We start from the raw sequence: 17,057 nt of genomic DNA, 5'->3' as shown, positions 1-17,057 counted from the left end.
TATTATTATTATACTTATTATCATTTATTTAATCAAACTGAATGTTTGTTATTATTAATATTAATATCAATTGAGTTATCTGACTTGCCATCTGATGAACTTTAGTGCCAGGTATGAACCGATGAAGAAGATGAAGTAGAATCCAAACATGATTCCAATGTCAATGTAACGAAGATAACGATGGAATCCATAGCTTTCCAGATATTGGGTGCCATCTTGGATTGGACAGAACCATTTGACTTGCTCTGGTGTGACATTGAGATTGACAGGAACCGCTCCCTTGTTATTGGTACACTTGTAGTGTGACCCGTCAAACTGGTCGGTGGCCAATGCTTCGAACGGATACCTGATGACGTCCATGTAATGTAGGAACAGCCAACCTTTGGCTATACTTGGCCGAGGAATCATGAAACCTGCAAACAGTGATGAGAGCGACAGCATCACACCCATGATCAGTGTGGCCACCACATCGTTAGGCATCGCGCTCGATAGGAAGAAGGCGATCATGTCCATCGTGATGTACACGATGAACAGGATGAACAGGAAGAAGAAGAACTTTTGACTGTGCCCTCCGTTCATATCCGTGATGAAGAATACTGGCACGACATAGGCTACCACCGCCAGGAACAGGAACGGATAGCCCGAGATCAGGTACGTGAGCATGTAGGGCGACACACGATAGAATCCAGCCGATCGCTCACGGTAATATACTGATCGCTCGAGACACACCACGGGGATGATGGCAATGGCACACATTCCTCCAAAGAGCAGGGAGAAGAAAATGATGGCGACAAGACTTCTGGCATCTTGTTGCTCACGGCCAAGGTTGACAAAGAGTGTACCAATGAGAACGGACAGGACGATTGAACGCATGATGTTGGATGCGATGATCATCGGACGACGCAATCTGCTGATGAAGGCACGCTTCTGGAGATGGCGGAACTGGGTGGCCCAGCCAACGGCGAACTCCTCCGTGTACACCTTGGACGTGTAGTTGGGTGGCAGGATGCCAGCACGCAGCTCATCTTGTGTGGTCGTGGCGTATTGTGATTGTTTGTACTCTTCCACTGGGTCGTATGGTATGGGGTTGCCAGCGGGATCGACAGGCTTCCTAGTGCCATCGGCAACCTCCAGCACAAAGTCTGCAGGGTTGTAATGAGGAGCAATGTGCATGTTTGATCGTGCAAAGAAACTGAGCACAGTCTCACTGTTGTGACCGAGTGGACCAAAGTAGATGGTCTCGCCACCCTTCTTCAGCAGGAGTAACTTGTCAAACTTCTCAAAGATGGACACTGAAGGCTGATGGATCGTGCAGATGATTGTCCTCTTGAAGTTCTTGGCCACACGACTCACCAACTTGATCACCTTGTAGGCGGCACCTGAGTCCAGACCAGAGGTTGGCTCATCAAGGAAGATGATCTCGGGTCCACTTGCCAGCTCCACTCCAATGTTGACACGCTTTCTTTGGGACAGCGAGATACCATCGCCCAGCAAACCAATGGGTAGGTCCTTGATCTTGGTGAGCATGAGAATGTTGATGATACGATCAACCATATTGGCGCGATCCTGAGGTGTGCGAACTGTTGGGTCAAGACGAAGGTTGGCACTGAACATGATGGCTTCGCGCACTGTTTGTGTGGGTGGCAAGATGTCCTGTTGCTCAATGTATGCAGCGCCACGTGTGAAGAATTTGTCCTTGGGCTTGCCATTGACGAGGATCTGGCCGTCAATGTATCCTCCAGTCTTTCTTCCTGCAATAACATCCAACAGTGTACTCTTTCCAGCGCCAGAAGGACCCATCAGCGCCAACATCTCACCTGGTTTGGCATATCCGGATATCTTGTCCAAGAGTTGCAACTTGACCTTGACCTTCTTCTTTGGATTGTTCTCGTCCGGCTTTTGATAGTCCACAGCGTATGACAGTGTGTCGAATGATATGTAGCTTCCATCACCTGTGATCGCGCCTGATGATGAGCCTGCTGCCGCCGCGGTGGTGTCCGAGCGGCTCTGACGCGCGGCCCCCGTCGTAGGATCTCCATTGGGTGGTATTATAATGTTTCCTGCATTGTCTGTTTGAACTGCGGAGTGATCACTGCCCTTGCTAAGCTTGGATGCGCGCTTCAATTTGCGGCTGGCGTTGGACTTTTCGATGGACTCTGTCATGCCGAGGTAGCCGAGGAATCCCTTGACAGGAATGCGCTTCTGATCCTTGGGCTTGGTATTGAAGCGGATGAAGTGCATGCCGAGGAATGCGACAAAGGTACAGAATATTGTGAAGATTGCTACGATCACAATACAAATGTACTTGTATCCATTGTTGGTGTGCATTCCAAAGAGACGTAGGAACTGCTCTCCATGGGTGTACTGGCAGGCTTGGGCACCGCCATAACCGCCATCGGCCACGGACACGTTGAGAAGTGGGTAACCGATTGGTGGGACGTACTCCTTGGTCTTGCAATGGTATGGCTGGCCCTGGAACTCATTGATGGCCAATCCCTGGAAGACATAGGTGTATGGAGACAAGTAGTACAGCCATATCCACCATCCTGGTGTGACATTCCTTGGCGCCATGAAACCAGACACGAGCAAGAATATACCCATTACCGCACCAGATATCACATTTCCAATGGCTACATTTGGAGAGAACGATGAGAACATCTTAATAAAGGCAACCGACAATTGATCAACTCTGTGTTATTGAGGTGAGTGGGGAATGAGTTAGTAATTGTTTGTGTATGATAGATTGAGTGATTGAACGAGAGATGGATTGATTCCAAGTTTGATGTGAGTGGTGGGTGAGTGATAGGACTTACAAAAGGAACATGATTAACCAATATCCAAAGCGTACAAAGGTTGCACGCATGTTGCTCACCCAGTAGACGATTGAGGCAAATACTAGGATTTCGATGATTCTGGCTGGAAGATCGTAGGTCATGTTGGACGTGAAGAATGGTAGAGTGCCATAGTAGTACGCCTTCCGCTGTACATTGAACATGTGTCGATGTTGGAAGAACTCCTGGAGCGCACCGAAAGATGAGAAGATGATGAATGTCATGGCAAAGAAGATCAGACCGAACCTGTTCTGGCCACCCAACTGGTTGTGATCGAGACGGTAGAAAAGGAAACCGAGGATGCAGCCCACGATCGTGCCCTTCAATATCCTAACCAAGTCATTGATGTAGTTCCTCTTGGCCATGATGAATCCACGCTTGACAGTGAAGAATGTCTGCTTGTACATTGGCTGTGCGAACTTTGGCAGGTCGGTGTTGTCACTAAAGTCCTCCTTGGTACGAGGTGGCAACACGCCACTTGGATTGGCGTCAATAGTCGCCAGGACACTTTGATACAATGGTGATGCACGGTATGCATTCACAAAGTCATCAGGAGTCTGGCATCTCGGTGGACGATGGTATGAATATCTGGCTGGGTCATCAACAATCTCCTCTGTTTGTTTGTTGAGTGATTGTGATTGAGTTAGTATGAGTGAGCATGTGATCATTGGAATGATTCCAGGGTGAATGAGATGGGAAAATACTTACGGAAGAACTCTGATGGGTTGCTGTGTTTGGGACAAATGAATCCAAGAGACTCGAAGTAGTCCAGTGCCTCACTCATAGGTCCAAAGTAGGCGATCTTGCCCTCGGTCAGGATGATCAGATTGTCAAAGAGTGAAGAGAGCTGTGCACTAGGCTGGAGCAGTGTGACCAATGCCGTCACGTTGAGGATGTCTACAAACTTGCGCACGGTACATAACAGATCGTAGGCGGTCGAACTGTCCAGACCCGTGGTTGGCTCATCCATCAGTATCAGGTCCGCACCCTTAATGATGCTGGTGCTGATTGTCACACGCTTCTTCTGGCCACCAGATACACCACGCACCAAGTTATCACCGACCAGCGTATTCTTGACATGGTCCAGTCCCATTGTTCTCAACAATATCTCCACACGCTCCTCCTTTTCTGCCGCGGTAAGTAGCGGGTCTCCAGTGCAGTCCAACGCGAATCTAACTGTTTCCTTAACAGTCAACAGGGCTAGATGTTATTTGATTGATTTGAGTGAGTTAGTGAGTGTGGGGAGGGGTGACAAGATGGAATCATTCCATGAACATACCATAATGATCATCATCTTGTGTGACCATTGACAACTCGCGATGATGGTTGTGATAGTTTATCGGACGGCCATTGAAGAGGAGGTCGCCACGTAGTTTGTCTGCCTTGACTTGGCCCGCGAGAGTCTTGAAGAGGGCAGTCTTTCCACAACCTGGCGAACCAAGGATCAGTGTCATCTCCTTGGGCTTGAGCAGGAATGATATGTCACTGAGGATGTCAACGCTCTCCTTCTTCTTGTGAGGGATACTGTAGAATAGATGTTTGGCGTAGACAAACATTCCGGTCCTGTTCTTTGTGGCCTGAGCCTCCTTGAGCTTCTTCTCCAACTCGGTCTCGTGTTGAGCGTGAGCCGAAGCGTCTCCCTCTCTGATGGGGAAGAACGATGATGCCTTTTGTGAAGCCCTGAGCATAGTATGATCATCCTTGTCACCTCTTGTGTGAGGGAATATTCCAGTGTGCGACAGTCCCATGTCCCATTCTCCACCTCCACCACTTTGATTGCTACTCATACTGTTTCCAAAATTATTATTATTATTATTGTAGTTGTTGTTATTGTAGTTATTGTTATTGTTGTTGATGTTGATATTGTTCATGTTGTTTGTTGGATCATAGCTCATTTGTGGAGGGCCACCATGTCCGCCACTGTTGGCAATATTCCTGCGGGTCAGACCAGGAGATGTTATCCGCCCAGGATTGCCACTACCACTGGAATCATCAAGATTCCACCTTGGTCTATCTTCCATGTTATCTATCTATATTTCCTCAAAAGACGAGCTTAATAGGTTATTTGATTGAGTTGGATTGATAGACTGACTGACTGACTAATTGATTGATTGAACAATCGTTCTTGAAACTAATATTGACTTTGTTGTGATTGTTTATGTGTGTGTATGTTGTTGTTGTTGTTGTTTCCAGATCCCAATCAATCAACGACAGTGTTATTATTCTATCATTCAATGTCATGTCATGTCATGTCGCATGCATGCATATTCCATGATGATACCACACACATAATGAAGATACAAACACGACACGACGCGACACGACATGACATGAACATATGATATGACAACAAGATGTTGTCGAGATCATTATGTGGATGGTAGTGTTGTTGAGTGTGTGAGTGGGGAAGGGAAGATCAACACATTGTTGTCTGACAGGCAGCCAGCTAGCCAGCCGGCGGATAGACAGGTCAGGTCAGGTCAGACTATAATAGTTGATTGATTGAATGATTGAATGAATGATGGATTGTTGTAGGCTTAGGGTGTTGTCTTGAACTTGATGTCCTGTCCAACATACTAGTACCCATCAATCAATCATTACCAGTACTGGGTAGTGGATCAATGTAGGTGTGAGTGAGTGAGTGAGTAACATGTTGTAGTCTGTCCACATCGATACTTTGTGTGAGACTTGAGTTATCACAACAACACAGGAGCAGACATAAGTGATTCGTAAGTAAGAAAGCACGTGATTGATTGATTGTTTGAATGATTGATTGATTGATTGATTGATTGATTGATGGAGGAGATTGAGACGACACACCCATCCATCACATTATGGATGGTAGGTGACGTCTATTAATAACTTCAAATATATATATGTACATGATAATATATTGAGATATTCATGTATGACTATGTATTAAAGTGAAGTGAAGTGAGTGTTGAGAATCGCCAACACACAAACATTCAAACACAATCGCTCACACTCTGATCATTCACACTCACACACACAACAATAACACTAACTCAAGATCATGTGACTGATATTGGATGGAAGAGGTAGAACTAGTGGAGTGGTTGTCTCATATCTCATATCGTTGTTGTTGTTGTGTTTGGTTGATGAAACAACATTAACAATAACAATAGCTGTTGTTGCAACAGTGGCTGTGGCAGGCAGTGGCTGTGGCTGTGGCTGTTGTTGATCGATTGATGTTGTTGTTGTTGTTGTCATGAATGCCATGTAGTTGTTGTTGATGTTGTCCTTAAGAGATTACACAGTGGCTACTAACTTAAAAGAGAGAATGAGCACCTGCTTCATTTCATTCACTTATCATGATTGCTTACCAATCATCTCATCAATCACCATCACAACAACATCACTCATATCCATTCAGTCATACAATCATTCCATCAATCAATCAATCAATCAATCAATTATTTTGGATTGGATAAAGACAGATAGTTGGATAGATAGGTAACATTGAAGATGGAAGTTGGAAAGGCACCAATGCCACCACCAAAGATACTACCCAGGACAGACTCATCAAGGTCATGCAAACCACTACCAAGAATCAATGTCCAAACACCACCGGCAAAGTCACCAGCGACCATTGCCTCAGCCAATATTACTCCACCACCTTCCATTCAATCAATATCAAATCAACCTCAACCTCAACAACATCAACCTCAACAACCTCAAATCCAACAACAACATCAACAACAACAGGATAATAATAATCCAATACAGAGGAGTACAAGTGGAGGTGGAGCAGGTGACGACTCGACGTCAGACTTGAGCTCCAATCATGATAGTAGTTTTGATGTATATAATGATGTCGACGACGATGTATCCAATAGTCAACAACCTAGCATGACAACAGAGGAGGAACTCGATCGTGCCAAACAATCACTACAACAAGCAAAGTCCACCATTGCATCACTAATCGAGCAGATCTCCGACTACCAGACCATGGTCGAAGAGGAGAAAGAAAGAGAGAAAGAGCAATTCCTCTTACACATTGAAGAAGTAAGTTTGTTCCACTTGGAATGGTTCCACCCCCACTCAATCACTCACACTCAAATCACATGATCACTAGATGGCCGAAGAGTTGGATGCATTGAAGAAGGAGAAGAACTCAATGGCTCAATCGAATGTTAAGAACTTGGAGACTTTGATGCACGAGATGGATTTGATTGAGGAGACGAATACTAATCTGAGGGAATCGTTGGAAGCTGAGACTCAGAAGTATGCTGGTGCACTGGAAACAATTGATCAACTAAAGGATGAATTGGCCAAGCGCAAGTCTCAACCATCCAACTCAGGCAACTCCAAGTCAGCCTGTCAACTATTATCACAGATGACATTGGAATTGGTTGTACATGATGGTGTTGTTTCAAAGGTCAAACTTATGAATGCACAGCCAAACGATCCCTCATACTCTGGCGCCTCAAACAACTATATCCAACCATCAATAGTTGAGTTGGAGGACGAGAGAACCGAACTACTCAAGAAGTTGTTGTCCGAGAAGGAGAACCATGGCAAGACATTAACATCACTCCGAGAGGAGAAGCTCAGGGCTGAATCAAACAAGTCATCAGCTGATGAGTTGGTCAAGAAGTAAGTTTGATTGATGAGTTATGGTGATGGTGATGACTAACTAAATAATTATCACAGGGTGAAGGAATTGATCAAGCTACACTCCAACACATTGAAGGACTTGGAAGAGGAGCGACATGTCAGTCAGCAGCGTGCTGATCAGATCACAGAGCTACGTCTACATATATCTAGGGTATGTTCACAGTCGTGGAACTTTGATTGATCACTCGTCTGTAGCTATCCCAATCACTCAATCACTCACTCAATCTCCCAATCACCCAATCAATCATGTTTAGCAAACTACTGCCCCAAGACTACAGAGGACTCATTCCAACTTTACAACACTTAAGAGGACAAGCACTCAGAGCTTGAGTCCTTTGTTGAATAATAAGGATGGTGGGGACAGTCCAAAACATAATATTGAACTGTTGCCATTGTCCCCATTGACTCCATCGGCATCATCATCTTCACCAAGTGCTGCAGCGAATCTGATACATGCCAAACACTTGGGACATCTGAATCCGCCACCATCACCAGATGGCGCTGATAAGATTGGACCAGGTCAGTCCTCATCACCAAGTGTGCCAATGCTAAAGTCACTCAAACAATCACCTCCGACCACGCCCACATATGCTGGCGCCGAGGATGACTCATTGTTTGATGCCAAGTCCGAGTCTAGACTGCTCAAGAGAAGTGCCGCCTCACTCGACTTGAACGCGTCCACACGTAGGATGGCCAAGGTGGCGTCGATCCTGGGTTCAAACGAGAACATGGTCACATGGCTCAGCATCGACCCTGCCCCCGCACCCATCCAATGCATGGCAGAGGTGGGCAAGCATGTGTGGGTGGGCTGCAGCGATGGATCTATCAGAGTGATTGATCGCGAGACCCAAAACACAGTGGTAACACGCCAGGCGCACAACCCGCATGGTATCTACACATTGGTGGTCGTGGGAAAGACCGTGTGGAGTTCGAGTCGCGACTCCAAGATCAAGGTATGGAGCATCAAGAGTGGCAAGCTGCTCAAGGAGCTCGAGGGCCATTCGAGCCACGTCACCTCATTGTTGCTCGTCGGCCAGAACATGTGGAGTATCTCTGCAGACATGGCCATTCGCGTGTGGTCGACCACATCATTCAGGTGCATCAAGAAGATCGAGACCAAGAGCTACCTGGTCAGCATGGCCAAGTTTGGCAACCAGATATGGATCGGCACTGAGAGCACCATCCTGCGATGGGACGCCACCACCTACGAGCCAATCGACAACCTCGTGGGTCACAAGAAGATGGTGCACTGTATGATACCCGTGGACAACAATGTCTGGTCGTGCTCGAGCGACAACCTCATCATTGTTTGGGACCCCCACACCGGCAAGTTGGTGCGCCGTCTGACCGACCACAAGTCGCGTGTCTTTTACCTGCTTCGCGTTAACAACCATGTTTGGTCGTGCGCCTGGGATCGCACGATCAAGATACACAGCGTGGAGACACATGCCCTGATCAAAGAGATTGAGCCCGTGCACAGGGATGCCATCAGTTGCATGGCGTTGGTGAGTCGCGCTGGTATACTGACGCCACAGATCTGGTCCGGATCATGGGATCACACCATCATCATTTGGAAGTCATCAGATCCAGTCGTGGCGCCACCATCGATCGTGGTCAATCACGAGGCATCATTGTCGGCGAGCGGCACAAGCTCGCTCTCCCAAGGAATGTCCAGGAAGAACACTACAAGCAAACTTGAGACCAAGGCCAAGCGTGGATCAGTTCGTCTCTCACTATTCTTTGGCTCACGATCCGATCAGCTGATCAGCTCGGCGTCCTCGCCAAACCTTTTCCACGAGACCAAGCCTGGCGGCACCCCAATCACTGACGTCGCGCCACCCATGCCACAAGCCCAATCACAACAGACACTACATCTTGGAGGTCAGTTGACAACTCAGCCATCATACCTTCAACTACAACAGCAGCATCATCAACAGCAACAGCAGCAGCTACAACAACAGCAACAGCAACAGCAACAGGTTGTATCGCCGCGCAGTGTTGGCGGAGGTGGATTGCTTTCTCCAAGATCACAATCATCGGTTAGCTTGTTAAATGGTCTGTCTCCATCGGCATACAACGCATCATCATTGTTAATGGCGGCCACATCACCTCCACGACGAACAAGTTCATCAATCGACTTTGATAGCATTGGCAGCAGTGGTAGCATGAGTAGCATGAGCAGCATCAACCTCACTGGCACGCCACACAACAACCAACAAACAATAGTTCACGACCTAGTCAAGATACATCATAACTCTGTAACATGCTCAATATGTCAGCTGTAAGTATTGGACAGTCCTCTCTCTATCGCTCTCTGGCAACCCTCACTCACTCATTTATTCATTTGCTCATCATCCAACAGAAAGATACAGAGTACATTAATGAAGAAACAGGTGTTCCATTGCAAGAACTGTCTGTCTAACTACCATATCGATTGTGTTGACAGGGCAATGTCGTCACCATGTCCAGCCAGCTGTGCTACCAAGTCAACAGCACTGTCTACAATCTCTGAGAAATAAAAAGTGGAAGAAGTCTTTACTCAACATGATGATGTCGATATAAATAGAAGGAAGGTTTAATGTTGGTATACACTACCAACCAGGCATGATGGCCTGTGGCAAAGGTGGATGGATGATCGCGCGCCATCACACCAAAACGAACAAAACTAACTTCCGCCACTTGGCATTAGCCGTGGCTAAAGGTTGGAGTCGCCTCGCCGACGATATCCTTACCAGCGATAGGTGTGCCCATGCGGAAGTTGAAGTTGTAGTACTCGGTCTTTGGACTGGGTATCTCGCCACAGTTTGTGTTTTGCTTCAGGATCTGAGGACGCCCGATGGAGCAGGTGACCGGTGAGCCATGGATACTATCATCATTGTCAAAGTCTGCGATATTGTCTGCCCACTGATCATTGATCGATGTGTTGTTTATCTTCATTGCATAGGAAGGGCTGATCTCGGAAGGTATTGAAGATTGAACAATATCCATGTTTGTTTCTTTTCTTTGTTGTCGAGTGTGTTTTGCGTGGGGAGGGGGAAGTGGCTATTGGATAATGGATAATGGATAATGGATACTGGATACTGGAAAATGGATACTTGAATGAATGGTTCAGAGAATGCAAGAATGAATGAAATGAATGAATGAGAGCTCAATGCAATGTCGTGGATATGGATTGATTTGTCGGTTTGATTGATTGACTGATTGGATGTTGAACTACCTAAATCTAATTAGATGGTTGTTATACCGAAGTGGCTAACAATGGATAAAAAGTTAATACTAGTTGTTATTATTATAACAAATATTGCCTGTTGTTGTTGGTATTGGATGATGGGTATTGATAGGTGAAATGAAGTTGAAGTGAAGGTATATAGATAATGCCGAAAGATAAATATATATATTATGTATATGTGTACTAATTGCAATGTATGTCCAGTACTTGTGTCAACAACTTCCTTCCTTCCTCCTCACCTCCTTTCCACTTCCTCCTCCACTCATTAATTCGTTCTACATGATCCAAAAGGTCGCTGCAATTGGTGGTCGATACAATTGTTGCTACTGCTTGCTCTAGCATTTACATCATTGATCACCCCCAGATGACGTCTTGTCCAGGTGGGTTGATTGATTGATTGTGTGTGTGTGTGTGTATGTGTGATCATGTGTATTTGATTGGTAGGTTATTGGTGTGATTGTGTGATTATATGATTGGGGAAGGAGTATGAGTAGATTGGTTTAATTGAACATGAGTGTTTATATATTCAATGAGGACGTTGCGACTACGACAAGACACTCTCACACTCGAACGTATCGCCAAACAAACAAAGACTGTCAATTAAAAAAGGTTAAGATCATTGTAGATTGAGTGTAGATAGATTTGTTTGATTGATTGACTGAATACCTATTACATATTCATATACATATAGACCTACCTTTGAATTTGAAATGACCTGTTAAGATTGGTATACACAGACGTCTTCTGTTTGTCTGTTTGTCTGTTTATCTGTATTATAATATATATGTACAAAGTTGTTATAATATACTATTGGTAGTTTGATTGATTGATTGATTGAATGAAATGAATGAAATGAATGAAATGAATGAATAGATTGACTGAAATGAAATTGAAACAACAAGTTGAGTTGCTCTCTCAATCCGATGCCCGTGGTGCCATTACTGCAACCCCGTGTTGCTTGGTTGGTTGTGGTCGTCAGTTTGAATTGTGTTAGTGAGTGGTCAGTTTGTTTGATTGATTGATTAATTAAATCAATGAAAGAAAGGACTCAAGGTGTGTGTGTTAGTGTGTGTAGTTTGTCATCCATTCATTATTCACTAATAGTTGGACTTATAACTCTAATAACACTAAGTGATTGAGTTTAGTTAACAACATCATGAAAATTTTAATAATATCTATTTATCATAATAATATAAATTGTTATGATATAAGAATTTCTCTCTTAATTATGTGTCTCTTCATTTCAACAAAGGTCGTACATGTAATAATAATTTCTATTGTCGGAGTGATGGTGGGGCGATCTCAGAATGTTGTCAACTTGCTCTGGCCCCCCTTAAAAAGTGGTGTGCTGTCCGTTGGGGATGGATCACCGATTCATAAAACTTGTGAAGGCTAGTGTTCCACTTATGTACCTCAAAATAGATATCGTGTGTAGATCAACAGTAGCAAACCAAGTGATTTGAGAATACCTGAGTGCAAAATATGTTGAAAAATTCAGATTTATCAGGCCCATCACTCACTTCCTGGATGAGAGACTAAAGTAGGAATGTGTGATGGGCCTTTGGAACGATCAATCCTTGTGATTGTGTGTTTGTGTGTGTTGTTGTTGGAGTGCAAGACTAAACACTTATGTTTGTCGTGATGTCACTAGAGACAAACAAACCATCACATTACTTCAACTCACATACATACACACACAAAGAGAGAGAGAAAGATTATAACATTACCCGTTTTCATCATTCACACCTCATAATCACTTAACTTAATCATCACACTTCCACATCCAACCCCAACACTTTACACAAACTAACTTAGCATTATTGTAATATTCAGGCAGGACATATAACCCTTTACACATATCGATATCAAACAAGATCAATCAATCCAACAATCATTAATAATTATTATATATTATAACTTTGACTTGGTCTTCCTCCTAGGAAAGACAACTAAGATTAGATTAGGCCTATCATTAGCAAACTCAACAACTTGCAAACACACACACACACAATCACACATTATATAAAATGGGAGACCATCAACAACAACAGGTCAATGATTTAAACAATGTGTTTGCCAATAGTAAACCATTGAATGCATCGACAATGTCAAAACTACGTGGCATGTTAAATAGGAATAGTAGCGTCAGTAATGGTGGTGGCCTCGCAAGGGACCAACACAACTCATTGCCAATAGTCTTCAAGGTCACCGAACCAAAGGAGAACAACAACAACAAACTGGGCTCCAACAGCTTGGACACAGAGGACCTTCATCGCATATCCCCTTCGCTGAGCAGCTCGTCGCTCAACTCCACCGAGAGCTTTGGCAGTGGCGTGGTGTCCACCTCAACGTCCAGCTCACCAATCATCAATAGCAGGTCGCTAAAGACCACTTCGACCAGCTCGACATCACACTCCAACTCGATGGCTCGCTCGCCATCGCCACGCCGTCTGTCTGGCAAGTCATTCTCGCTGGCCAACTTCAAGAACAACATCACTAGCGCAAGCACCAACGACTTGAACTTTATACCATCCAGCCCACGCGGACCCAGCGTCATTGGTGGTCTGGCCCGACTTGACGAGACCAGCCAGTCATCTGGTTCGTCAGACTCGTCGCCCGTCCTAACCAGACGCGCGAGAAGTCAGAGTGAGGTGTTGTTACCCACCTGGGATACCATCAGCTACGATGCAGACTTTAGCAAGGACATCAATGAGATGCTTTGGAAGACGACATCTAGCCCCACAGTACAGATCAGTCCACGCGGACTAGAGGACGACGAAGACTTTAATCTTAGCCACCCAGGCACTGCCACCACAGCCTCTGGCTCTGTCATCTTCTCGATACCCACCACATCACAGCCATCCGCCTCACCCGATCTCCATCTGGATGAGGAGAACCTCGTCAGCTCTGGAACGCGCGAGCGTCTTGTAGGCCTACTGTCCGATGTATCAACATTCACTGGCACACAATATGTTGAGGACTTCCTCTTCTCATTCCACTACTTCATGGAGGACAACGAACTACTCAAATTGCTGACGCAAAGCTTCAACAACCCTCTGTCTGCCGAAGACATTGCTCGCTACAGTCCCAAGGAACAACTAAACATATCATCACTCAAGAAGATGAGGTAAGTTGCACGATCACGATCACGTGACTGGCACCCTGTGACAACATACTAACTTTACCATGTACTTTACACTACTCTAGAGTGATCAACATTGCAAAGAAATGGGTAGACTTCCATGGAAGCGACTTTAGAGACGCACAGTTTTGCAGGGCATTCCATCTGTTTATTGATCAACTGACGGACTTTAATCCAAAGTGGGGCGCTCATATCAAGAAGTCATTCTCTAGTCACGTGATCAGATTCTTCAATAACGACAAGTCATCATCTAGTATGAAAGAGTTGGTGTCACTCAACGATGTAGAGACAATTGCCACACTCATGGCCAAGGGCCTGATCCTACGCGACAGGAAGAAGACACTGAGGACGATCAAGAACTCCTTCCTGGGCAAGGACGCAGTCGACTGGATCAAACATAGATTCGAGCTGGACTCGCGACAGGAGTGCGTTGACCTGCTCACTAAGCTGCTGAACCAGGACTTCTTCAAGCATCACTCAGAGAAGAGCAAGAGCAGGAGTCCCAACGGCAGCAGCTCAAACCTCAACCTTCTGGCACCATCCTCGCCATCACTCTCTCCATCACCATCATCCCTTTCACTTCCACCATCACCACTTTCATCTCCAACACTCATGCCATCACCCACACTCTCCCGTGCAGGCTCCAGTCTTTCAGTATCCTCCGCAACACCCAAGCCCAAGAACCTCAAGTTCAAGGACAAGGACACCATCTACTACTTCCCAAAATGGTCTGTTGAGCCCAGTGATCTGGTGGAGTACCCCGAGCCAATACTTCCCAAGCAAACTGCTCCATCCTTCCTAGATGTACATCCACTGGAGGTTGCCAGACAGATGGTACTGATCGAATTCAACCTCTTCAGAAAGATCGCGCCAAAGGATCTCTATCATCAAGTGTGGGGCAAGAAGGATGCCGAGGAGAAGGCCCCCCGTCTAATGGCATTCATCAAGCGATCCAATACTCTAAGCTACTGGGTTGCGACTGTATGTATACCTACTGGAAATATGCTGATCACCTGACTGATCACATGACACTAACATTTATCTGATCACGTGACACTTTAGGAAATCATACTATCACCAAACATAAAGCAGAGAACAACGGCATTGAAGCGATTCATTACCATTGCAGGAGTAAGTAGAGTAGAGTTGCGGCATGGATGTGCGAAGGACTTTGGACTAACAACATCCCCTACAGATACTACACAAGATGAACAGTTGGAATACACTGATGAATGTGATGTTGGGACTTAATCTCGGAAGTGTTCAGAGATTGAAAAAGACATGGGAGAGTCTTCCAAAGAACATCATGGAGCTGTACGAGCAGCTGTTGAAGGAGACCACCGCCACACAGAACTATTCAAACTATCGACGCTCACTGGCCACTCACTCAAACTACCCCTGCATGCCCTGTCTGGCAGTGTACCTGCGCGATCTCACCTTTATCGAGGATGGCAACAGTGACTATCTGGAGAATGGCTTCATCAATTTCACCAAGATGAAGATGATCTCCAAGGTGCTGAAGGAGATCTATCGATACCAGCTGGCGCCCTATCATTTCCTAAAGGTGGACTCTATCCAAGCCATGTTGACCAGTGGTCTGGTGCTGGACGACAAGCAACTGTACAAGGCTAGCGCCATGAGGGAGGAGACCACCAGGACGATCACGGTGAACTCTGGATTGAAGTTGGAGAGGAAGAAGTCTCTATTCAGTCTACAATCACCAAAGAAGTAATTAAAATCAATTATCTGTATCTATTTATTATTATAACAATTTGTGGGGGCAGTAGGCTTAGTGCCTGGCTTGATTGATTGATTGGAATGATTCCTAAAGGGGGTGGTTGGGGCAAGGTATTTAGACTTGCTCGTAACCTGATCTTGATGTGCTTCCTCCACATGTGAACAAGTAGTGTGCACCATCCTTAATCAAAGATGGGAGATCAATCCAGAACTGGTGGTTTGGAATCACCTCTACTCCACGGCGGCCTCTTCCAAGATTGATAAAGATACCTCCCAACACATAAGTGGCTAACAAACATGCCAAGCTACATATTATAAAATTAGGTGTTAGTACCTCCATCTCAATCAATCAATCAATCATGCTAATTAACACTTACACAATGACCAATATCCATCCTCCACCAAGTCCATGTGGTTTGTCATCGTCGTCGTTTGGACAGGCACCTATTCCAACCATTATAATGTCGTAGACACATGGCTGGGCGGGGTCGACGGCAACACTGATCACTGAAGTGGCCTCCTCAGCACAGACCAACATGATATTGGTGGTTGGAACGGTGACTGTGTTGTTGGGGCACTTGATGCTGGTTGGGTAGGAGTAGACCAACACTGCTCCATTGGCATCATTGGAATTTTCAATAAACTTCTGTGAGTCTAGCAGTCCAAGTATGTTCCATCTGTTGCTGAACGTCCTCATGCAGACAGTTGTGTTCTTGTTAAGGTTGTTGTTGAAACATGTTCCTGATGGTGCGCATATATTCCAGACATACTAATATTGATCGATTGATTGATTTGAGTGAGTGAGTGAGTGAGTGATTGAGTGTGAGAGTGATTGAATAAGTCTGACTTACAGTGTTTCTCGAGCCGTCAGTGAATGTATATGAGGTAGAACTTTATGATGGATGTGGTATGGGTTAGCGAATGATCATCACACACCTTTAGTCCTCAAGAGGGCTGGAATAGTCCCAGTGTGTGAGTGACATACTTTGACATTGTTGAGAAATCATATTGGACTCCCTTTGAATTAGTGTATTTACAACTTGTAGTTGCTTGACCATTGGTCAATGATGCCAAGTAGATCAATGTGATCAGTGATGTGAAGTAAAGGAGCTTCATTGTATTGTATGTGTTGAGGAAGTAGATGTATATATATAGATTGATTGATTGATTGATTGGTAAACAATGTTGATAGTGATGGTATTGGTGCAAGGTGATCCTCCACTCGCACAGTGTTGAAGAGTCAAAAGTGATCAAGGTAGTAAAGATCAATTAAATTAAAGTAAATTAAAATGAAGGAGTTAACTTTTCCAAATCAAATATCTCTGATTGAACTTGTGAGCAAAGGAAGGAGTGGTGGTATCAGTGTGGGACCTGTCGGGGCTGAGGTCCTATTATTTGTGTGAATGTTCGGTATTGGGGCCAAAGAGATGGTATCGAAGAGCCCCCATCATCAAAACCCATTCATTCACGATTACATCCA

General features: G+C 45.1%; 5 protein-coding genes across 5 annotated transcripts; 2 read left to right on the top strand and 3 right to left on the bottom strand.

Moving 5' to 3' along the window:
- Positions 1 to 75: 75 nt before the first annotated feature.
- SAMD00019534_050940 (hypothetical protein) lies at positions 76 to 4,852 on the bottom strand (the record flags this gene model as incomplete). The annotated part of the gene is made up of 4 exons (XM_012899565.1): positions 76 to 2,689; positions 2,814 to 3,444; positions 3,540 to 4,031; positions 4,111 to 4,852. 4 exons carry the CDS (start codon positions 4,850 to 4,852, stop codon positions 76 to 78), a joined length of 4,479 nt encoding a protein of 1,492 aa, XP_012755019.1.
- Positions 4,853 to 6,317: 1,465 nt separating this feature from the next.
- SAMD00019534_050930 (hypothetical protein) lies at positions 6,318 to 9,988 on the top strand (the record flags this gene model as incomplete). The annotated part of the gene is made up of 5 exons (XM_012899564.1): positions 6,318 to 6,857; positions 6,928 to 7,448; positions 7,506 to 7,620; positions 7,724 to 9,750; positions 9,832 to 9,988. The coding sequence occupies 5 exons, from the start codon at positions 6,318 to 6,320 to the stop codon at positions 9,986 to 9,988; spliced, it is 3,360 nt and encodes a 1,119-aa protein (XP_012755018.1).
- A 169-nt stretch (positions 9,989 to 10,157) lies between these two features.
- SAMD00019534_050920 (hypothetical protein) lies at positions 10,158 to 10,457 on the bottom strand (the record flags this gene model as incomplete). The annotated part of the gene is made up of 1 exon (XM_012899563.1): positions 10,158 to 10,457. A coding segment is annotated over one exon (300 nt), but the record flags the coding sequence as incomplete, so codon positions are not given.
- Positions 10,458 to 12,725: 2,268 nt separating this feature from the next.
- Positions 12,726 to 15,572, top strand: SAMD00019534_050910 (hypothetical protein; the record flags this gene model as incomplete). Its single annotated transcript, XM_012899562.1, has 4 exons — positions 12,726 to 13,825; positions 13,906 to 14,821; positions 14,903 to 14,971; positions 15,036 to 15,572. The coding sequence occupies 4 exons, from the start codon at positions 12,726 to 12,728 to the stop codon at positions 15,570 to 15,572; spliced, it is 2,622 nt and encodes an 873-aa protein (XP_012755016.1).
- A 120-nt stretch (positions 15,573 to 15,692) lies between these two features.
- Positions 15,693 to 16,693, bottom strand: SAMD00019534_050900 (hypothetical protein; the record flags this gene model as incomplete). The annotated part of the gene is made up of 4 exons (XM_012899561.1): positions 15,693 to 15,882; positions 15,955 to 16,346; positions 16,429 to 16,468; positions 16,563 to 16,693. The coding sequence occupies 4 exons, from the start codon at positions 16,691 to 16,693 to the stop codon at positions 15,693 to 15,695; spliced, it is 753 nt and encodes a 250-aa protein (XP_012755015.1).
- Between the last annotated feature and the right edge of the window lie 364 nt (positions 16,694 to 17,057).

Source organism: Acytostelium subglobosum (assembly GCF_000787575.1).
Source record: "Acytostelium subglobosum LB1 DNA, scaffold: scaffold9, whole genome shotgun sequence".
In the NCBI taxonomy this organism is placed as follows: domain Eukaryota; phylum Evosea; class Eumycetozoa; order Acytosteliales; family Acytosteliaceae; genus Acytostelium; species Acytostelium subglobosum.
Note: the sequence above shows the minus strand (reverse complement) of the source record. Positions and strands in the feature narration are given on the sequence as shown.